The 24,059-nt window shown below is 35.4% G+C and overlaps 1 protein-coding gene across 4 annotated transcripts in view; it reads left to right on the top strand.

Annotated features, from left to right (window-relative positions):
• Positions 1-24,059, top strand: part of SF3B1 (splicing factor 3b subunit 1) — a 51,765-nt gene that overhangs the window by 15,502 nt on the left and 12,204 nt on the right. For 2 of the 4 annotated variants that reach the window (XM_077154552.1, XM_077154553.1), the window contains exons 2-15: positions 7,661-7,827; positions 9,184-9,288; positions 9,622-9,736; positions 11,576-11,655; positions 12,604-12,774; positions 16,311-16,548; positions 17,247-17,459; positions 18,882-19,003; positions 21,015-21,212; positions 21,314-21,415; positions 21,969-22,148; positions 23,046-23,132; positions 23,265-23,535; positions 23,857-24,002. In XM_077154552.1, coding sequence (XP_077010667.1) covers positions 7,661-7,827; positions 9,184-9,288; positions 9,622-9,736; positions 11,576-11,655; positions 12,604-12,774; positions 16,311-16,548; positions 17,247-17,459; positions 18,882-19,003; positions 21,015-21,212; positions 21,314-21,415; positions 21,969-22,148; positions 23,046-23,132; positions 23,265-23,535; positions 23,857-24,002 — 2,195 coding nt within the window. Of the gene's footprint in view, positions 1-7,660; positions 7,828-9,183; positions 9,289-9,621; positions 9,737-11,211; positions 11,268-11,575; positions 11,656-12,603; positions 12,775-16,310; positions 16,549-17,246; positions 17,460-18,881; positions 19,004-21,014; positions 21,213-21,313; positions 21,416-21,968; positions 22,149-23,045; positions 23,133-23,264; positions 23,536-23,856; positions 24,003-24,059 lie in introns of those variants that run through there. The other 2 variants (XM_077154550.1, XM_077154554.1) reach the window with 2 other exon arrangements.

The following is a 24,059-nucleotide window of genomic DNA, read 5'->3' as shown; positions in this document are numbered from 1 at the left end:
TACAGTCATAATGTTAATTACAGTCATAATGTAATTATGCTACTACCGTCATCCATTACCAGATGGATGGCATTTGAACTTGGATTCCATTTGGTAATGGAATCGTCATCCATTACCAAATGGATGGGCAGAGAATCCATTCCAACATTTCATTCCCTTTTTTTCCTTAAACTTGTTTTGAAATGATTTCAAGTTTATGGGATAGTTGCTAAAATACTAGAGCTCTAACATAACCAGCCCCATACCCAGAGCTGCAATTTTAGCATTTTGCCACCTTTGCTGTTTCCTTTCTTTCTAGTCATGTGTCCGTCTGTGTTTTTATTCCTTTTTATGTCTGAATGTCCATTGGATTGATATACCACATTTGGTTTATCCATTCATCTATCAGTGGACACTTCAGTTATTTCTGTATTTTGGCTATCATGAATAACATTTTGGCTGTTTTAAATAACACTGCTATGAACATTTGTGAAAAAGTATCTGAGTCCCTACTTTGAATTCTTTGAGGTTATATAACTAAGTGTGGAATTACAGGGTCATATGATAATTTTATATTTAACTTTTTGAGGAGCCACCATACTGTTTTCCCAGTGGCTGTACTATTTTGCATTCTCCCCTCTCGCACTGAAAAAGAATGCCGGTTTATCCACATCCTCTCTGCATCCACTCCTCTCCAACTATTTTTAAATAGTGGACATGTGAGTGTGCAGTGGTATCTTTATTTTTTAAAATCTCATTGTGGTTTTGATTTGCATTCCCTTAATGGTTAATGATGTTCTGCATCTTTTCAGGTGCTTATTGACCTTTTTTTTTTTTATTTTTTTTATTTATTTATTTTTTATTAATTAACGGAAAAAAAGAAATTGACACAACATTTAGAAATCATACCATTCTACATATGCAATCAGTAATTCTTAACATCATCACATAGATGCATGATCATCATTTCTTAGTACATTTGCATCGGTTTAGAAGAACTAGCAACACAACCGAAAAAGATATAGAATGTTAATACAGAGAAAAAAAATGAAAGTAATAATAGTAAGAACAAAACAAAACAAAACAAAAACCTATAGCTCGGATGCAGCTTCATTCAGTGTTTTAACATGATTACTTTACAATTAGGTATTATTGTGCTGTCTATTTTTGAGTTTTTGTATCTAGTCCTGTTGCACATTCTGTATCCCATCAGCTCCAATTACCCATTATCCTACCCTGTTTCTAACTCCTGCTGAACTCTGTTACCAATGACATATTCCAAGTTTATTCTCGAATGTCGATTCACATCATTGGGACCATACAGTATTTGTCTTTTAGTTTTTGGCTAGATTCACTCAGCATAATGTTCTCTAGGTCCATCCATGTTATTACATGCTTCATAATTTTAGCCTGTCTTAAAGCTGCATAATATTCCATCGTATGTATATACCACAGGTTGTTTAGCCACTCGTCTGTTGATGGGCATTTTGGTTGTTTCCATCTCTTTGCAATTGTAAATAACGCTGCTATAAACATTGGTGCGCAAATGTCCGTTTGAGTTTTTGCCCTTAATTCCTTTGAGTAGATTCCCAGCAATGGTATTGCTGGGTCGTATGGCAATTCTATATTCAGCTTTTTGAGGAACCGCCAAACTGCCTTCCACAGTGGTTGCACCATTTGACATTCCCACCAACAGTGGATAAGTGTGCCTCTTTCACCGCATCCTCTCCAGCACTTGTCATTTTCTGTTTTGTTGATAATGGCCATTCTGGTGGGTGTGAGGTGATATCTCATTGTGGTTTTGATTTGCATTTCTCTAATGGCCAGGGACATTGAGCATCTCTTCATGTGCCTTTTGGCCATTTGTATTTCCTCCTCTGAGAGGTGTCTATTTGAGTCTTTTTCCCATTTTGTAATTGGGTTGGCTGTCTTTTTGTTGTTGAGTTGAACAATCTCTTTATAAATTCTGGATACTAGATCTTTATCTGATATGTCATTTCCAAATATTGTTTCCCATTGTGGAGGCTGTCTTTCTACTTTCTTGATGAAGTTCTTTGATGCACAAAAGTGTTTAATTTTGAGGAGCTCCCATTTATTTCTTTCTTTCTTCAAGCTCTTGCTTTAGGTTTAAGGTCCATAAAACCGCCTCCAATTGTAAGATTCATAAAATATCTCCCTACATTTTCCTCTAACTGTTTTATGGTCTTAGACCTAATGTTTAGATCTTTGATCCATTTTGAGTTAACTTTTGTGTAGGGTGTGAGATATGGGTCTTTCTTCTTTCATTCTTTTGCATATGGATATCCAGTTCTCTAGGCACCATTTATTGAAGAGACTGTTCTGTCCCAGGTGAATTGGCTTGACTGCCTTATCAAAGATCAAATGTCCATAGATGAGAGGGTCTGTATCTGAGCACTCTATTCGATTCCATTGGTCAATATATCTATCTTTATGCCAATGCCATGCTTTTTGACCACTGTGGCTTCATAATATGCCTTAAAGTCAGGCAGTGCAAGACCTCCAGCTTCGTTTTTTTCCCTCAAGATGTTTTTAGCAATTCGGGGCACCCTGCCCTTCCAGATAAATTTGCTTATTGGTTTTTCTATTTCTGAAAAATAAGTTGTTGGGATTTTGATTGGTATTGCATTGAATCTGTAAATCAATTTAGGTAGGATTGACATCGTAACTATATTTAGTCTTCCAATCCATGAACACAGTATGCCCTTCCATCTATTTAGGTCTTCTGTGATTTCTTTTAGCAGTTTTTTGTAGTTTTCTTTATATAGGTTTTTTGTCTCTTTAGTTAAATTTATTCCTAGTTATTTTATTCTTTTAGTTGCAATTGTAAATGGGATTCGTTTCTTGATTTCCCCCTCCGCTTGTTCATTGCTAGTGTATAGAAATGCTACAGATTTTTGAATGTTGATCTTGTAACCTGCTACTTTGCTGTACTCATTTATTAGCTCTAGTAGTTTTGTTGTGAATTTTTCCCGGTTTTGGACGTATAGTATCATATCGTCTGCAAACAGTGATAGTTTTACTTCTTCCTTTCCAATTTTGATGCCTTGTATTTCTTTTTCTTGTCTAATTGCTCTGGCTAGAACCTCCAACACAATGTTGAATAATAGTGATGATAGTGGACATCCTTGTCTTGTTCCTGATCTTAGGGGGAAAGTTTTCAATTTTTCCCCATTGAGGATGATATTAGCTGTGGGTTTTTCATATATTCCCTCTATCTTTTAGATAGGAAGTTCCCTTGTATTCCTATCTTTTGAAGTGTTTTCAACAGGAAAGGATGTTGAATCTTGTCAAATGCTTTCTCTGCATCAATTGAGATGATGTGATTTTTCTGCTTTGATTTGTTGATATGGTGTATTACATTAATTGATTTTCTTATGTTGAGCCATCCTTGCATACCTGGGATGAATCCTACTTGGTCATGATGTATAATTCTTTTAATGTGTTGTTGGATACGATTTGCTAGAATTTTGAGGATTTTTGCATCTATATTCATTAGAGAGATTGGTCTGTAGTTTTCTTTTTTTGTAATATCTTTGCCTGGTTTTGGTATGAGGGTGATGTTGGCTTCATAGAATGAATTAGGAAGTTTTCCCTCCACTTCGATTTTTTTGAAGAGTTTGAGGAGAGTTGGTACTAATTCTTTCTGGAATGTTTGATCGAATTCAGATGTGAAGCCGTCTGGTCCTGGACTTTTCTTTTTAGGAAGCTTTTGAATGACTGCTTCAATTTCTTTACTTGTGATTGGTTTGTTGAGGTCATCTATGTCTTCTTGAGTCAAATTTGGTTGTTCATGTCTTTCCAGGAACCCGTCCATTTCCTCTAAATTGTTGTATTTATTAGCATAAAGTTGTTCATAGTATCCTGTTATTACCTCCTTTATTTCTGTGAGGTCAGTGGTTATGTCTCCTCTTCCATTTCTGATCTTATTTATTTGCATCCTCTCTCTTCTTCTTTTTGTCCATCTTGCTAAGGGCCCATCAATCTTATTGATTTTCTCATAGAACCAACTTCTGGCCTTATTGATTTTCTCTATTGTTTTCATGTTTTCAATTTCATTTATTTCTGCTCTAATTTTTGTTATTTCTTTCCTTTTGCTTGCTTTGGGATTAGTTTGCTGTTCTTTCTCCAGTTCTTCCAAGTGGACAGTTAATTCCTGCATTTTTGCCTTTTCTTCTTTTCTGATATAGGCATTTAGGGCAATAAATTTCCCTCTTAGCACTGCCTTTGCTGCGTCCCATAAGTTTTGATATGTTGTGTTTTCATTTTCATTCGCCTTGAGGTATTTGCTAATTTCTCTAGCAATTTCTTCTTTGACCCACTCGTTGTTTAGGAGTGTGTTGTTGAGCCTCCACGTATTTGTGAATTTTCTGGCACTCCGCCTATTATTGATTTCCAACTTCATTCCTTTATGATCCGAGAAAGTGTTGTGTATGATTTCAATCTTTTAAAATTTGTTAAGACTTGCTTTGTGACCCAGCATATGGTCTATCTTTGAGAATGATCCATGAGCACTTGAGAAAAAGGTGTATCCTGCTGTTGTGGGATATAATGTCCTATAAATGTTTGTTAAGTCTAGCTCATTTATAGTAATATTCAGATTCTCTATTTCTTTATTGATCCTCTGTCTAGATGTTCTGTCCATTGATGAGAGTGGTGAATTGAAGTCTCCAACTATTATGGTATTTGAGTCTGTTTCCCTTTTCAGTGTTTGCAGTGTATTCCTCACGTATTTTGGGACATTCTGGTTCAGTGCGTAAATATTTATGATTGTTATGTCTTCTTGTTTAGTTGTTCCTTTTATTAGTATATAATGTCCTTCTTTGTCTCTTTTAACTGTTTTACATTTGAAGTCTAATTTGTTGGATATTAGTATAGCCACTCCTGCTCTTTTCTGGTTGTTATTTGCATGAAATATCTTTTCCCAACCTTTCACTTTCAACCTATGTTTATCTTTGGGTCTAAGATGTGTTTCCTGTAGACAGCATATCGAAGGATCCTGTTTTTTAATCCATTCTGCCAATCTATGTCTTTTGATTGGGGAATTCAGTCCATTAACATTTAGTGTTATTACTGTTTGGATAATATTTTCCTCTACCATTTGCCTTTTGTATTATATATATCATATCTGATTTTCCTTCTTTCTACACTCTTCTCCATACCTCTCTCTTATGTCTTTTTGTATCTGATTCTAGTGCTCCCTTTAGTATTTCTTGCAGAGCTGGTCTCTTGGTCACAAATTCTCTCAGTGACTTTTTGTCTGAGAATGTTTTAATTTCTCCCTCATTTTTGAAGGATAATTTTGCTGGATATAGGAGTCTTGGTTGGCAGTTTTTCTCTTTTAGTAATTTAAATATATCATCCCACTGTCTTCTAGCTTCCATGGTTTCTGCTTAGAAATCTACACATACTCTTATTGGGTTTCCCTTGTATGTGATGGATTGCTTCTCTCTCGCTGCTTTCAAGACCCTCTCTTTCTCTTTGACCTCTGACATTCTAACTAGTAAGTGTCTTGGAGAACGCGTATTTGGGTCTAATCTCTTTGGGGTGCGCTGCACTTCTTGGATCTGTAATTTTAGGTCTTTCATAAGAGTTGGGAAATTTTCAGTGATAATTTCTTCCATTAGTTTTTCTCCTCCTTTTACCTTCTCTTCTCCTTCTGGGACACCCACAACACGTATATTTGTGCGGTTCATATTGTCCTTGAGTTCCCTGATACCCTGTTCAATCATATTGTCCTTGAGTTCCCTGATACCCTGTTCAAATTTTTCCATTCCTTTCCCTATCGTTTCTGTTTCTTTTTGGAATACAGATGTTCCATCCTCCAAATCACTAATTCTATCTTCTGTCTCTTTAAATCTATCATTGTAGGTATCCATTGTTTTTTCCATCTTTTCTACTTTATCCTTCACTTTCATAAGTTCTGTGATTTGTTTTTTCAGTTTTTCTATTTCTTCTTTATGTTCAGCCCATGTCTTCTTCATGTCCTCCCTCAGTTTGTCGATTTCATTTTTGAAGAGGTTTTCCATTTCTGTTCGTATATTCAGCATTAGTTGTCTCAGCTCTTGTATCTCATTTGAACTATTGGTTTGTTCCTTTTACTGGGCCATATTCTCAATCTTCTGAGCATGGACCGTTATCTTCTGCTGCTGGCGTCTGGGCATTTAGTCAGATTTCCCTGGGTGTCGGACCCAACAAGGTTGTAAGATTTTTCTGTGAAATCTCTGGGTTCTGTTTTTCTTATCCTGCCCAGTAGGTGACGCTCGTGGCACACGTTTGTCTCACGTGTTTGGAAGGAATCCCCCCGGTCACCGATCTCCGCGGCCTGGGGATTTCCGATCCAATTCTCTCCATTGGTTTGGGGGACCGCGCGTGGTGGGGGCGTCAGCCGCTGTGGCTTGAGGGGACCCTGTGGCTGGTCGCCCGCCGCAGCGGGCCCGGGGAATTCGCCACCGGACCAGGAAGTCGCCTGCGGGGGAGGGGCGTCGGTCACCGGCCTCCGCGGCCTTTGAAATTCCCCACCGGACCAGGAAGCCGCCCGCGGGGGAGGGCCACCGCGGCTTGGGTAGCCCTCTGATCCGCGACTCGTAGCCGGACCAGGAAGCCGCCCGCAAAAGTGGGGCGCCGGCCGCCTCGGCTTGGGAAACTTGGCTTTTCGAGACTCTCAGCCGGCCTGGGAAGGAGGGAGGGAGGAGCTCCGGCCGCCACAGCTGCCGCTGCTCGGGAAATCACGCGCCGCTCGGGGATCTCACTGCAGCCGAGTGTCGCAGTCAGACTAGCCAGTCCGGACTGGGGTACGCTGTGTGTCCATTCCCTGCTGTGGCCCCGGGAGCTGTTCTGCACTGTTTCAGTTCACCTAGTAGTTGCTTTGGAGGAGGAACTAAGACGCACGTACCTTACTAAGCCGCCATCTTGGCCCCGCCCCTCTTTGCCCATTTTTAAGTTGACTTTCTTTTTGTTATTGAGTCATAGAAGTTCTTTACATATTTAGATATTAAACCCTTATCAGATCTATGAATTTCAACTATTTCTCCCATTCTGTAGGTTGTGTTTTTTACTTCATAATGCTCTGTGCACAAAAGTTTTTAATTTTGATGAAGTATAATTTTTCTTTTGTTGCTCATGCTTTCAGTGTCATATCCAAAAATCTTTTGCAGGCCTACCTTGTTTTAATAACATTTTTAGGTGATTTGTTGTATATTCAAGTTTGAGAACCACTCTCCACAGTACTGTTATTTTTACACCTCTTGTTAAATTACTGTTATAAGCTTTAATAACTAAAGGGTTAAATAATTAAAATTATTAGGTTAAATATAGTTCTAGGCCCCTAGTCAACATAAACTGTATATTATTTCAGTTGGGTAAAAGTTTAGAGTACAACAGTAACTTACAGAAAAACATTGCTAACCCATTCTTTAGGTGACCGTAATTTGTAGTTGATGAAATAGGAAAGTAACTGTATATTACTGTTGTCTATTGAGTGGATATGTATTAAATGTATTTTAAAAACCAGAACTTTGTGTGTAGTTCTACTAACCCCTTATATGGTAACGTACTTTAAATTTTCTGTATTTAGGAGGATATTTGAACAATACCTAGTAAAGAAATGCCTTGTTGAGAGTTCTTTGGGAAATGAGATTAAGTCTGTATTTTCTTCTCATAGATATTGAAGCACAGATTAGAGAAATTCAAGGCAAGAAGGCAGCTCTCGATGAAGCTCAAGGAGTGGGCCTTGATTCTACAGGTTACTATGACCAAGAAATTTACGGTGGAAGTGATAGCAGATTTGCTGGATATGTCACATCAATTGCTGCGACTGAACTTGAAGATGTAAGTTACAGATGTTTGAATCATCTGCTTAAATCTATGGAGACATTTTTGTAATTGGAAGAGAGTTAAACAAATCTATTTCTTTTGGAAGTTTAAACTATTGAAGGTACCCTTCACTGAGGTTCACTAACTTTACTGTAAGTGCCCAGTTCTGAATCTGTGTTAAAGACTACCCATCAAAACATTTGCAAATCATTAACTACTTTAAAGTGGATCCCTCTTGTAACTTACCAAGCTCTATATAGAGTAGCTATTATGAGAACTAATATGAATGTACATTGCCATCTGTTCTTGAGGCTTGATTTCTGATTTATACTTTATCCTATTATTCATTTTTCTTTCCCCAATCTTAATGTTTCTGTTATTTTTATTTATGGGCTTTTTGTATCTTGAAACAGATATAAACTGAAACGTTGCTTTGGAGGTTGCGCACTTCTCATTTAGAAATATATTTCTCAAAATATTTTTCATATATTCTATTTAACTTATATTTTTGTCAAACCATCCCAAGCATCCAAATTTGGTGAAATTGTCCATTTTTGTGTGATTCAGTAGTAGACATACTTTATTTGTATATATAAATAGTCAGACTTATTTTTTGTGAAGTTCAAGCCACATGTTAACTTTATATTTGGTACTTTTTTGTGTATGAAGGGAAAGTGTGGTGGTTAAAATTAAACTTAGCCCCAAAGGTAAAGATTCTAGAAGCCAGTCAGGGACTAGTATTTTTGATTATCGTACCTTAATGGTAAGAGACAATGATGACTATGTATTCTAGAAGCTGAGGAAGAAATTCCGTCTTTTCATTTTAAAATAAATATATGAGGTGTTAAAAGATCTTCTTGAGAATTTCTCTGTTATGCTTTTATAATAGTAATATAACGTGATGTTAACGTTTTGTTAAAGCATACTACTAGGGAAACGAATACATTTAAAATTACTTATTGCTCGTCTCTGTGGTTGTTAAATCATGTTAAAAACATGAATTAAAAGCACAAAACAAGGAAACCAGAGAGTTGTAAATAAGCTGTTCTTTTGCAGTTGCCAAGTTGGAAAACAAATGTCATCATTCTCTGAGAAAATGAAATACTCATGTTTCCCTTATCCACATCTACCTTGAATTGACATCAGCAGGAAGCTTTCCTTATTTAATAATTTTAAGAGTCATCTAAATGTAATTTATTGAATAACTTTTTGTTTGAAAAGAAAACCTAATAAAGTTTACAGGTTTTATGAATGCAGGCTTAGATATTACACTGTTAGTAAGTCTTTTGATTTTGTATTGAATTTGTATGTTTTATTCTTGTTAAGTACTGACATTTTTGTTTGTGGTTTTTTGGGGTTGTTTCATTGCAGGATGACGATGACTACTCATCATCTACAAGTTTGCTTGGTCAGAAGAAGCCAGGATATCACGCCCCTGTGGCATTGCTTAATGATATACCACAGTCGACAGAACAGGTGAATTTTTTTTTTTTAACCACAGTTTCTTTAGCTAAAGAAAAGTGAATGTCCTAGTTGCCATGGAAGGTCATACACCTTTGAAATCAGTTGTTAGAATGTTGTGGGGAATATTGATTTGGAAGAATTAGAAATGATACTTTATCTTATAAAGGTAATATCTCGTAAAGTCTTGAACTTTGGAAATGTGGAGATGTATATTGTCTCATTTCTATATGCCTTACTAGTAGTCATTTGTTAGACATTTTTTGCATGTTTTATAATCTGATTTTTACTTATGATAAACTGGTTGTTTAATAAAATAGAGTAATAAATGGGACTTGCTCTTTTCAGTATGATCCATTTGCTGAGCACCGACCTCCAAAGATCGCAGATCGGGAAGATGAATACAAAAAGCACAGGCGAACCATGATAATTTCCCCAGAGCGTCTTGATCCTTTTGCAGATGGTAATCCTTTCCCACTTTTCTATAAGTATTCATAAATTTATTTGTATTAAGTTGTCTTTAGCCCTTTGATTTTTTTTGGCATGCTTATGAATTTACTTTTCTTTTAAAAAATTCCCCTTAATATAGATTTGTATAGATTTGGTTGAAGTCACAGATGCCATATTCTTCATCTTTATAATGCAAGTTTTCTTTCCAGGTAGAAGGACAAGAAAATAATGAGCCAATGCCATAGAAACGCAAAGGGTTAAAGGTTTTTCTTTTACTTTTGTTTTGGGTACGCTTTCTATACTTTGAACAAATGTGTGTTTCTGCTCAAAATACCTTGAAATTATTTAATGTTTTCATTCCAAATCCTAGATTTATAGGATTGTTACTTTTGAGAAACTGTTCTTCACATTAGCGCTCCCCCCATATTGCTCTAAATATAGCTTTAGTAAATGCACCTACTTTGCTCTAAGCATACTTAAAAGTTAAAACGAAAGTATATATACAAAGACTTTGATATTTTTAATAGTTGGAGTCTGTTTTGCTAATTTTAGTGTGCAAGTCAGCACAAGGGGCATAGTGAGCCTGATGGAAGCTTTCCTCAGGTGAGTTTCACAATCAAAATTAGGTGCCTGTTTCTTAAAATTAGATTCTGCTGCAGGTTTACAAATTAGACTTTCAGCCTGCATGAATTAGTAGGGATATTCTTTTTTTTACTTGCTTAATTGTAATTGATTTAAACATGTATGTCAGAATTCACAGGCCCATACTAACTGTCCTTAATTTCTTTCCTACAGCAGTACTGCTATATGCCAGTCCTGTCTGCATTCTTAAGGGTGCAGTTCAACACATCCTCTCTAGATTATGGTGAAAAAGTATTCCAAAGGAAGTCTTATCAGAGCTAGTGTCAGAAAGAATGACACTGCCAATTGGGCATGATCTTCAGCATAGGAAATGTCTTAGACTTTTATTACTTTTTTTCCTAAATTGTGAATGCTATACTAATGGTATAGCTAATTATCACTTTTCTAAAGCATAGTGTGTCTCTGTGCACCTTGTTATATACTGCTTGGGCTTCTTTAAAATATTTTGAAAAGCAAATACTAAAACTACAACCAAGAGACTAACACATCTCTTTGTACACCACTTTTCTTCTGTGTGCATCATAATAACTGGTAGAATTAATATATTTCAAGTGTTATGTTTCATTTGTAATTTATACTTTCTAAGAAAATAAAAGTATATATCTGGGTCAAAAAAAACTTTAAAATAAAAACACGAAGCCCTTTTTAGTAACGTGACATCAGAATAAGATTATAGGTATATTTTTAGAAATTTGATTTTCTAAACTATAACTTTTAAAACTTTATGGAAAAACTTATCTAGGCATAGTTATTTGTAGTCAGGATTTTAACAGCTTGCAACAGGTAATGTTTTGAATATAGATATCTTTCCAAAGTGTTACTAATGGTAAAGAGATAATTTTCTAGGCTTCTATTCTGCTGCTTGAAGTCAGAACTGCTGATGGAGACAAAGGCACGAAAGTGTACGTATTCCGGATTAGCAACCCAGGAACCCATCACTTCTGAAGACTCTAAACTGTGCTGTCATTTTGTTTTTATATGCATTAAAATACTTGCTTTAAACTGTTGTAGATATGTTTGTGTTCAAACAGGTTAAATTGATCAGCAAACTCAATAAAAAGTAAGATGTATAATTATTAAAGTTTTCCATCAAAAAAATAAATTAAATGATTATGGAATAATGTAATAGTAGAGCAGGGCAGATAAATCACCTGAACCTAATTATCCTTTATTTATTGTACTTTTGTCCTGTTGCTGTTCTTTTCTGCAGGAGGGAAGACCCCTGATCCTAAAATGAATGCTAGGACTTACATGGATGTAATGCGAGAACAGCATTTGACTAAAGAAGAGGTGTGTGAATCTGGTTCTTATTTTAATGGTTATGAAAAAATGTAAAGAAAGTTAAGATTGAAAAACTTATATTTCTTCTGTTATTTTCTGCATAAGTAATGTTAACAAAAATTAACTTGAGAAAGAACTTCACCACAAATTCTACCACCTCTCAAATTAAACTTTTCATATTTCTGTGTCCTTTTCTAGTCCCTGGCCCCCTGGCCATGTGCATACTATGTATTTTAGAGTGGGTGTGTGAAACCTGTGTGTAGAGAAAAAAAATCATAGTTAGATTACTCCTTGAAAAATCCCTGATTCTCCTATTAGATTCATTATGGATATGGGTGGAGAATTCTTAGGGATTCCTGCTGACCTGCAGAGATTACTCCATTTTAATAGTAATCCTCTGTAATTTTGTTATGTATAATAGATTTGTTGGTTCTATGAATTTAGAATAATGGAGCCACATTTTAAAATCATAGGGTAAATTATAATATGTGTTTTTCATGACCACATTATACATAATATTTATATTGTAATAATTTTTTCATTTTTTACCACTTTTAAAAATTATACAGTCTTCTTAATTGCAATTTATTATGAGTTTTCAAAAAAACCCTGTTTTTCAAAGGAAACACTTCAGTTTTGTACTATTGATAACATGACTGAAGATAATTCACTTCCCTAACTCTACAGAAAGTAGGGTGTTCTAAGTTATAAATTCTGTACTTGCTCATTTATTGTGTAGAAAGACATTGTATAAAACAGAAAAAGGAGAATAAGGAATTGGACTACCAGTAGCATTATAAGGAGAGTGAGTGAATACGTAATGGGACTACCAGTAGCATTATAAGGAGAGTGAGTGAACTATAAAAGAGATTGTTAATTAGAAATTTTTATAATAATAAAAATATTACTGAATACATTTTTAAGATAAATCTCACTGCTTATTCAAATATTTTTCAGAGAGAAATTAGGCAGCAACTAGCAGAAAAAGCTAAAGCTGGGGAACTAAAAGTCGTCAATGGAGCAGCAGCATCCCAGCCTCCATCAAAACGAAAACGGCGTTGGGATCAAACAGCTGATCAGACCCCTGGTGCCACTCCCAAAAAACTATCAAGTTGGGATCAGGCAGAGGTAATTTCTTTTACTTTTTGTTATTATTTGAATTTTTTTTTTCAGTTACAGTAAAAGATGTTCCTCTTGGAGTATTCCACATTGTAGAAGTTGAATATAATATACTGGTCTTCATTTTCTAGATGGATAATTTAGGCCTCTGATTAGAGGCCTGAAGTTGGTAATGCTACTGTATTCTTGGGTTAGCTTACTCTCCTAGAGGACTTTTTTGTGCTGTCAGACCTACAGTACTTCCTACTTATTTTCACTTGTAGTTGGTAACTTACTACTGCTTTTTTTTAATGAAATTTTATTGAGATATGTTCACATACTATATAGTCACCCAAAGTATACAGTCACTGTATACTTTCTTACTCTTCTGCCCATACGCTGGATAAAGAGAGTGTCTGTCACAAGGTTTTCACAATCACTTGGGATTACTTCTTAATTTCCCCCAAAATAGGAAAAGTCAGCTTTTATATGTTTCCACCATGAAATCCATCAGTTAGCCTGTATCGGTTTTCACATACTTTGCTTTCCCTCTTGTTATAATCTGTTATAATGTGAACTGTTCATGCTGCTGACTATTTAAAGCTAATGTGCCATTTTCCATACCCTGTTTCTTACTCAAGGACTCCTGTGTAACACTGTTGTGTAGCATTACCCCTTACTAGATTATTACCCCCAGCAAAAAGTTGTTCCGCCATTCTTCTGTCTTTAAAGAGAGTAATATAGCCTGCAGAAAGTCATCTTTTTTTTTATTAATTAAAGAAAAAAAAGAAATTAACACAGCATTTAGAAATCATCCCATTCTACATATGCAATCAGTAATTCTTAACATCATCACATAGATGCATGATCATCATTTCTTAGTACATTTGCATTGATTTAGGAAAAGAACTAGCAAAACAACAGAAAAAGATATAGAATGTTAATATAGAGAAAAAAATAAAAATAATAATAATAGTAAAAAAAAAAAAAAGACCCAAACAAACAAACAAACAGACAAACACACAAAAAAACCCTATAGCTCAGCTGCAGCTTCATTCAGTGTTTTAACATGATTACTTTACAATTAGGTATTATTGTGCTGTCCATTTTTGAGTTTTTGTATCTAGTCCTGTTGCACAGTCTGTATCCCTTCAGCTCCAATTACCCATTATCTTACCCTGTTTCTAAGTCCTGTTGGTCTCTGTTACCAATGACATATTCCAAGTTTATTCTCGAATGTCCGTTCACATCAGTGGGACCATACAGTATTTATCCCTTAGTTTTTGGCTGGACTCACTCAGCATAATGTTCTCTAGGCCCATCCATGTTATTACATGCTTCATAAGTTTATTCTGTCTTAAAGCTGCATAATATTCCATCGTATGTATATACCACAGTTTGTTTAGCTACTCATCTGTTGATGGATATTTTGGCTGTTTCCATCTCTTTGCAATTGTAAATAACACTGCTATAAACATTGGTGTGCAAATGTCTGTTTGTGTCTTTGCCCTTAAGTCCTTTGAGTAGATACCTAGCAATGGTATTGCTGGATCGTATGGCAATTCATTATTCAGTTTTTTGAGGAACCGCCAAACTGCCTTCCACTGATGCCTTATTTTAGTACATTTCTTTTCCCCCTTTTTGCTCAGGAAGGTGTTGTCAGTTCCACAGTACCATGGTCAGGCTCATCCCTGAGTGTCATGTCCCACATTGCCAGGAAGACTTTTACTCCTGGCATCTTTGTTTCTAAATGCCATTTATAAACACAGTTTCCAAATATGCCTAAATTCTCTGAGGTTTTTTTTTTTCTTTTTGGCATGGGGTAGGCACTGGGATTCAAACCCCAGGTCTCCGGCAGGGCAGGGAAGATCTCTCCCTGCTGAGCCACTGTGGCCCACCCTGTTTTTCTTATGCTTGTATATCTGACCATCCTGGTACATTTACTTGGATATCTAACAGGCATTTCAAAAGTAATATTTCTAGGAATAGTATTTTATTAAAATAAAGTGTACTGAAAGAAAATTATTCATTTCTACTATTCACTCCTTCCACCTGCTCCCCTGGTCTCTCCCAGGTCTGTGTGGCTCAAACCAAACACCCAGTAGTCATTCTATACCCTTTTCATTGCTACTGTCTCCACCATCCTGGTCTTAAAGTCATTGTCATTCATAGCCTAGACTACTGCAGATTTATTTACAGTCAGGTCAGGACTTCATGGCAGAATTCTCTGGCAGTATTTTCCCAAGCCCAGAAATGGGGTGTACTAACCCTAATATGTAATTCTCAAGAAATTTAATTGAGACAGATCCTGAAGAATTCCCATTTGCTTGTTGAGAAATGAATAAGATGATTTAATGCTGCTAATGTAAGTTAGTTACAAATTTTAATTTTGTGGTTGACATCCAGAGCTGAATTTAAAAAACTGAGAAATCTGTGCTCATGGTATCTGTTTAACTTTTATGCTTGTGATAAAACAAGAATTGATGTCTTTTACTCTTTGACACAACTCTAATCATGACTTTGGGGATTATAATGAATGGATAATAGAAAAGATTTATTTTCCACCTTCCCTTCTAATTGAAAAGAACATGGGCTGCCAGAAGATGAAATTTGAACAATTTATGAATTTCATTTATCTAATCCAGAGTTGCTCAACTTTGAGTAATGTAAAGAATCCTTTTAAAGGAAAAAATGTCACAAAATTTTTTTATGCTACTCTGCAAGTTTGCAAACATAAAGTTAGGTAGAGTCCTGTGTGTGTAAGAGCATTCAACTTGAAAACAAATATATAAAATATACTACAAAACCTAAGGAATACTTATAGTCAGTATTTAGGTTACAGATTTTCTTTTGCTTACCACCCTGCTTTATATGCTATTTTCTATATTTGTGCAGGGTCTTTTGATATCACATGGTATCTGATGCCCTAGATTGCCCATTACTTTGTCTCTGTTTGAACTTTTTTAAACCTTTGTTCACTTAAACCCATCTATAATCTTTCGTCACTACTTTTTCCAGAGTCATTTAGGCTAACAATATTTATTGCAAATGTGATTGTTAATATGAACTCATCTCAGGGTTTGAAATAATCATATAACAGTATCTGCTAAGATAATCATCTAAGTGATCCACAATATGTTTATTTTCATTAAAGACACACAATTGAACAAAAAAACCCAACACATGGAATTTCTTTGATTGCAAAGAATTCTGCAAATTCTTCGATTGCAAATACAGCTAGAAAAATCTTAGCAATTTTTCCTTCAAGGTCACTGGACTATTAAGTAACATATCCAAGACTCATACACAGATTATTTTGTTTTTATTTAAAACAGGGATTTTTTCACTGTTTCAAATTAAAACTTTAAATTGTTCTTGGTCAGAAACATATTTGCTAGAAAATAGGTATCTTTTCTTTTAAACAGGAGGATAATACTCTTAAATCTTAATTATAGTGAATAGAAGTATAACATTTATTTGTTTGAGTGTTTTTTTAGCAGACTTTTACTAGTTATTGCTGTATGGGTTTGTAGTTGTGTGAAACAAGTCTTTTTTGTTTTATTAAGACTCCAGGGCATACTCCTTCCTTAAGATGGGATGAGACACCAGGTCGTGCAAAGGGAAGTGAGACTCCTGGAGCAACCCCAGGCTCAAAAATATGGGATCCTACACCTAGTCATACACCAGCAGGAGCTGCTACTCCTGGGCGAGGCGATACACCAGGTCATGCAACACCAGGCCATGGAGGCGCAACTTCTAGTGCCCGTAAAAACAGATGGGATGAGACCCCCAAAACAGAGAGAGGTACTAAATGTGGGGTCTGGGTTTGTGTTTGGATAAATGTTGGCTTCACGAGTGCTAAATTGAGAATCTGGAATTTGTTTTCTCTAGTCTTGGGTGGGCAGGTAAAAACCAGCTGTGCGATAGAGCAGATCCTATGCCTAATCCTTTTTCCTTCTTGAAGAGGTTTAAGGTTTCTTTAAGGAAGAACATTAGAGGTAAGTAAAGTTTGTAGACCATAACCTCTTGTTTTTTTTATGTGTAGATGGGACCTGAAGCTATAATTTCATTACCTGTTTATGAGAACAGCTATGGCAAGTTAAGATTTAATAGTAAATTTGCTTTATTAAAATTAAAAAAAAATTAATGATATGGGAGAAGCAGTTAAAGAATTTTACAAGCAGAATGATGCACTTGCATGAAGAAATGGAGAGGTTCAAGGTACATACAGTGGATGTCTCTAGATTGTGATATTATAGGTGGTTTAATAAATACTGTTTCTTAATGGTTTGTATGTGTTGTTTTTGTAATCATTAGAAAAGGAACGCTGAATATAGTGAAAGGAGAATAGTTATGAAATGATCTTTAAAACTTTAAATGGATCTCCATATTAAGAATATTCCTGTTTGTGAACTTGAACAGTTTGAGTATGTAGCAGCTTAGAAACAAAACAGTATTGTTTTGACAACTGTTAAAATTGTGGTCTTACTCTCTCTTTAAAGATACTCCTGGGCATGGTAGTGGATGGGCAGAGACTCCTCGAACAGATCGAGGTGGTGATTCAATTGGAGAGACCCCAACTCCTGGAGCCAGTAAAAGAAAGTCACGTTGGGATGAAACACCAGCTAGTCAAATGGGTGGAAGCACTCCTGTTCTGACTCCTGGAAAGACACCAATTGGCACACCAGCCATGAACATGGCTACTCCTACTCCAGGTAGAAATTCTCTCATTGGAGAAAATTGTTCTGTTTTTCCTTGAAATATTTTGAATTTTTTTTTCTCGGTTTTTCTATGTTATTAATAGAATACCAATTCTATTAATAATACTCCTGGGCATAGTAGTCAATATTTAAAAAAAAATTTATTTATTAATTAAAAAAAATTAAGAACAAACAAACAAAAACATTAACATATAGTTCTGTTCTACATATATATTCAGTAATTTTCAGTATCATCACATACTTGCCTATTCATCATTTCTTACAACATTTGCATCAATTCAGAAAAAAATAAAAAAGACAACAAAAAGAAATAAAACAATAACAGGAAAAAAAAAAGATTATACATACCATACACCTTACCTCTCACTTTCATTTATCATTAGCATTTCAAACTAAATTTATTTTAACATTTGTTCCCCCTATTTTTTATTTTTATTCTATGTGTTCTACTTGTTTTTTGACAAGGTAGATAAAAGGAGCATTAGACACAAGGTTTTCACAATCACACAGTCACATTGTGATAGCTGTATCATTATGCAATCATCCTCGAGAAACATGGCTACTGGAACACAGCTCTACATTTTCAGGCAATTCCCTCCAGCCTCTCCATTACATCTTGAATAACAAGATGATATCTACTTAATGCATAAGAATAACCTCCAGGACAACCTCTTGACTCTGTTTGGAATCTCTCGGCCATTGACACTTTGTCTCATTTCCCTCTTCCCCCTTTTGATCGAGAAGATTTTCTCAATCCCTTGATGCTGAGTTTCAGCTCATTCTAGGATTTCTGTCCCACGTTGCCAGGAAGGTCCACACCCCTGGGAGTCATGTCCCACGTAGACAGGGGGAGGGTGGTGAGATTACTTGTTGTGTTGGCTGGAGAGAGAGGCCACATCTGAGCAACAAAAGAGACTCTCTTGGGGGTGACTCTTAGGCCTAAATTTTAATAGACTTGACCTATCCTTTGTGGGGTTAAGTTTCATATGAACAAACCCCAAGACTGGGGCCTCAGCCTATTGCTTTGGTTGTCCACACTGCTTGTGAGCATATCACGAATTCAACTTGGGGAAGTTGCATTTCTCCCTGTTCTCATCATTTCCTGAAGGGGGGTTGCAAATACTTTTCCACTCACTGATCGACACACTCTGTGATTCATCGGGGCATCACTCTGGACAAACCAACAAAATCTCATGTCCTACCTGAGATTCCAAGTACTTATGGTGTTCAGTCAAACGATCTACATAAGTTATATCAGGAATTGCGGTAGTCAATTTTTAATAACGATTAGAGGATATAAGAATAAGTCTTGGCATAAGTGTATGATATAAAAGTGGTTTTAGGGTTGGATTGATTTTCATTGTCTTATATCCCAAGAACATTTGTAATATTATGGAAGTTTGCTTTTTTTGATAGGTCATATAATGAGTATGACTCCTGAACAGCTTCAGGCTTGGCGGTGGGAGAGAGAAATTGATGAGAGAAATCGTCCACTTTCTGATGAAGAATTAGATGCTATGTTCCCAGAAGGATATAAGGTAATTACAATGAAGATGAATGTAATAGTGTTTGGGATGTGAATTTTATTTAGAATATTTTTTGAAAAATTTAAATGGTAAGACTGCATTGGCCTTACCCATTATTACTACCCCCATTCCATTCTTTTAGTTGTTTCCAAGTGTGTTTCAGCTTCAAAAGGTAGTTGAGATGAAAGACATGAAAATGCATGAAGCTTTTATTACTTTTTGGAATTGAGCAATCTGAAGGATTTCTAGGGTTCTGTGGGCTATACTTTGAGAATAGTTGTCTTATGAGTCTGGAAAGGTGTGTTGATCCAGTTACCAAAAGTCTCAGGATTTAGCTCACATTAGATTATAGTTATTCTACTTGATGCCTCTACAAGATTTTGTGTTAAGTGTGTGAATTGCCAAAAACATAAAGACGATTCTCTCTTCACCTTGAAATTTATTTTGAACTATAAAATTTTTTAGACGCTCGATATACTCCTGGAGAATTGCTGGTCTAGAGGTAGTTTATAGCTAGTTGGTATCCTAGTCAGGGTTGGACCCTAATTCATTTGTTGACTTCTTGTTTTCTCTTGGCATGGTGTTTTTCACTGTGTGTGTGTGTGTGTGTATGTTTTCCTGTTAGGTTTGCCTTAGAGTATTTGTTTCAAGAATGCACGAATTTCTGTGTTATAACTTCTTATACTCTCCATACTGTTGTGGGTGTAGACACAACCTGGTATTGACGCACAACTTCGTATCGACTTCTTGAATGATACCTTATCAGCTATAGTTATTGATATATTGATGGATGGATATTAAAAATAGTAGACCTTTAAGACTTTAATTTATGAGCAATACCAGAGGACTTGATTGACTTTGATTTCATAGGCCTCTCATCTGTAGAATAAATTTCCATTTTTTCAAAATGATTGATTAGTGGTCCTTAATGTACACATTAACAGCATAAAAATAATAGGATAACAAGGTATAAATAGCGCCAACATGTATTTAACATGATTTAATCTTTGGTCTAATAGATACTTTCAGATGTAACAGTTTAAACTCATTGGAAAACCACCTACCCTGGAAGTTGTATTTAAAAGAATATGATAGGGGCTGCAAGGGTAGTTTAGTGGTAGAATTCTTACCTGCCACGTGGGAGACCCAAGTTTGATTCCCAGCCCATGCACTTCCCAAAACACAAAAATTCAACAGATGGTGTTGCAATAGCGGAATACTCACATGTAAAAAGAATGAGATGTGACCCTGCCATACAGCATACAAAAAAAAAAGGATACTAACTGTATAAAAAACATTCTATAGATAGATATCCTTTTGTTTTTAAGCCTGTGGTTTTGAAATCTTACTGATTTTACAAAAGATTAATTAAGCTGTGTATAATATACAGGGCTTTGGGTAAATATTAGTTTTTTAGTTTTTTTCCCCATTTAACTCAGTTTTGTAGTTTTAGGCTTAAATATTAAGATGCACCATTATAGAGCAGGCGCTACCATAGATATTTCACTTTACTATTAAAATAACTTTTTTTTTGCATGGCCGGGCACCAGGAATGTTCTCTGGCATGGCATGTGAGAACTCTGCCTGCTAAGCCATTGTGGCCTGCCCAAAATATACCTTTCTACATGTCATTTATGTATACCTTGCAAGCTCATTTCCATTCATATGAATATTTCTAAATTTTTTACAATTTGAAATGTTGGCTTGGCAGCACATTTATATAGATCAGTGTTTGAAAGTGATCTGAATTTTATAAACTTGCCTAATTTATCTGTTTCCCTCTCAGTCCTAATGCATTTGCTTTGAACTTTAATTAGTGGATGGAAATATTTGTCATACATGTTTTAAAACTTCTGATTAAAATTGAAAAGCAGGATAGGTATTAATTGTTGTCTCTGAAAAAGCAAAAATGTTCCTAGCTATAAATTCTAAAATATTTTAATGGCAAATGTTTATCACTACATTAATTTTTAATTTATCTACAAAGTCAAGAAAATCCTAACCTATCTTTTAATTGTATTAGGTACTTCCCCCTCCTGCTGGTTATGTTCCTATTCGAACTCCAGCTCGAAAGCTGACAGCAACTCCAACACCTTTGGGCGGTATGACTGGCTTCCACATGCAGACTGAAGATAGAACTATGAAAAGTGTTAATGATCAACCATCTGGAAATCTTCCATTTTTAAAACCTGATGATATTCAGTACTTTGATAAATTATTGGTAAGTGTTGATAACAGAAACAAAATAATACTTTTTGTTTGGGAGTTACAAATCATAATACCTCAGACTACCTTTAATTTTTTTTTTCTTTTTCCTGTTAGGTTGATGTTGATGAGTCAACACTTAGTCCAGAAGAGCAAAAAGAAAGAAAAATTATGAAGTTGCTTTTAAAAATTAAGAATGGAACACCTCCTATGAGAAAGGTGAGTGCCAGTTCATTAAATAATCATGTTCATTATATTTTTATCTTTAGGAATTTATAAATACTGTCTTCATCTTTACCATACATAGACTGAGCATAAAGGAAAGAGAGATAAACAGTGTGAAGGATTTAACTTTTTAATCAAAGATTTTTGTTCTTAATAAAGTTATTAGAAAATGAGTTTCTCCATTTTGCACTCAAGACCTTTAAAATATGCTTAAGGCTCTAAAGTAATTAGTGGGATTATGTGGGGGAATTGTGTTTTATATGGCTTGAAGAAAAGAGCTTGTTTTAGGGAAATTATTTTATACCTCTGTGAATTCATTGTCCTATGAAATTACTCTTAAAGTTATCTGAAAAACATTGAACTTGTATCACAACAGTCAATCATTAGAGACTTTAGAGTAATTTTGTCATAGAGTGAACTCATGCTGCTCTGTGTGAAATGTTTATATGTTCACTAAAATGTTAAATTATAGAAAATATAGAGGAATTTGCTCATTCACAGTGCGTGGCTTTAACTCATATTTCTACCCCCTCCTCCCTGCCCACAGGCTGCATTGCGTCAAATTACTGATAAAGCTCGTGAATTTGGAGCTGGTCCTTTGTTTAATCAGATTCTTCCTCTGCTGATGTCTCCTACACTTGAGGATCAAGAACGTCATTTACTTGTGAAAGTTATTGATAGAATATTATACAAACTTGATGACCTAGTTCGACCTTATGTACACAAGGTTTGTTGTTCTGTTCAAGTAGTATTTCTAATGATTTAGCATTTTTATTTTTTAGTATAAGAGGAATTCATGCATTTTTTTTGTTTTTGCCATCTTATATCTGTGTATTTGTGCATTTAAAGTTTTTTTAAAAAATTATAGCTGATGGAGCGGGGTGTGAGGATCGTTCAGTGGTAGAATTCTCACCTGCCATTAGACTTTGATAGGGTTTGATTCCTGGCCCATGCACTTGCCCAGAAAACAAACAGACAAGGAAACAATCAAACAGGCAAAAATTCAACAGATGGTGCTGCAATAACAGAGTACTCACATGGAAAAAGAATGAAATGTGACCCTGCCATACAGCATCAGAATAGCTGATGCTATGAATTTACAGTTAAAAGGGAGTTTTCACCTTGTTGCTTTATTAGTTAGCATTGAGTTTGCATATCCTTTCAGCCCTTTTTCTTTGCACAAGCATACATCATACACATACAAATTGTATGTTTATATAGATGTAACTTTTTGTTCCCTTACTACAGTGGGTTTGTATTATATTTTTCATTTACTTTTACGGCCATTAGACTATGATAAGAGAAGGTAGATTGCTGTACTATGCCCTTTCGTGGTAAGCCTCTTTTGCTGATGTAATTATGTTAAAATTGCAAAATGCAGATAGTTGTATTGGATTTTGTCCGCCTCCCCCACCTTAAACATTGAATATTTGTTAACCTGTGTAGTTAGTAGTTGCCCCAAATTTCCATCTATATCTTGAGTTTGAGCTTCAGTAAATAAAGTTCTTAAAGTGTTCTCTTGATTAACAAAGTTTTGGTAATGAAAATTTTTCTGCATGTATTCTTTTACTTGAGCTTAGCATCATTAATTTCTGTGACAATGTAGTTCTTTTCTTTTCTTTAGATCCTTGTGGTTATTGAACCACTGTTGATTGATGAAGATTACTATGCTAGAGTGGAAGGCCGAGAAATTATTTCTAATTTGGCAAAGGTATTTACATTAAATTTCTAGATAAGAAAGTTTTATATCTGTTGGTGGGAATTATTTGTTTGTATGAGAAAATGGTTGAGGGTTAATGATATGAATTCATGGCTGACCTGAATTTTTTCCTTCTCCTTTCAGGCAGCTGGACTGGCTACTATGATCTCTACCATGAGACCTGATATTGATAACATGGATGAGTATGTCCGTAACACAACAGCTAGAGCTTTTGCTGTTGTAGCCTCCGCCCTGGGCATTCCTTCTTTATTGCCCTTCTTAAAAGCTGTGTGCAAAAGCAAGAAGTCCTGGCAGGCAAGACACACTGGTATTAAGATTGTACAGCAGATAGCTATTCTTATGGGCTGTGCCATCTTGCCACATCTCAGAAGTTTAGTTGAAATCATTGAACATGGTACGTTACAATACAACTTTTCTTCTTTTATAAGACCATCCTGAAATTTGGGCTACCCATTTGTGAAAATAACTGGAAAGGCTTTACTTAATACATCTAATACATTTTCTGATGGAGTTAGTAATGTTATCTGCTAACTGATTGTGGTTCATCTGGCTTTTTTACTGGTCTAATATGAACAGTTTCTGCCATTTGACATTTTAACTATATATTAGGTACGTTGCTGGATTCTAGATGGCATTTTGGAAGTTTAGATAGTGTTGGTGTCTAGTTAAAACTTCGTGTGTTTGGTTGTAAAACTTCATGTGTTTGGTTGTATAGGTCTTGTGGATGAACAGCAGAAAGTTCGAACCATTAGTGCTTTGGCTATTGCTGCCTTGGCTGAAGCAGCAACTCCTTATGGTATTGAGTCTTTTGATTCTGTATTAAAGCCTTTATGGAAGGGTATCCGCCAACACAGAGGAAAGGTAGATCTACAAATTAGATTTTATTTTTCTCTTCATTTCTACTCATTAAAATTAAGA

The sequence above is a fragment of the Tamandua tetradactyla genome, chromosome 3, assembly GCF_023851605.1.
Source record: "Tamandua tetradactyla isolate mTamTet1 chromosome 3, mTamTet1.pri, whole genome shotgun sequence".
Lineage (NCBI taxonomy): Eukaryota > Metazoa > Chordata > Mammalia > Pilosa > Myrmecophagidae > Tamandua > Tamandua tetradactyla.
This window is presented reverse-complemented; position numbering and strand designations above follow the sequence as displayed.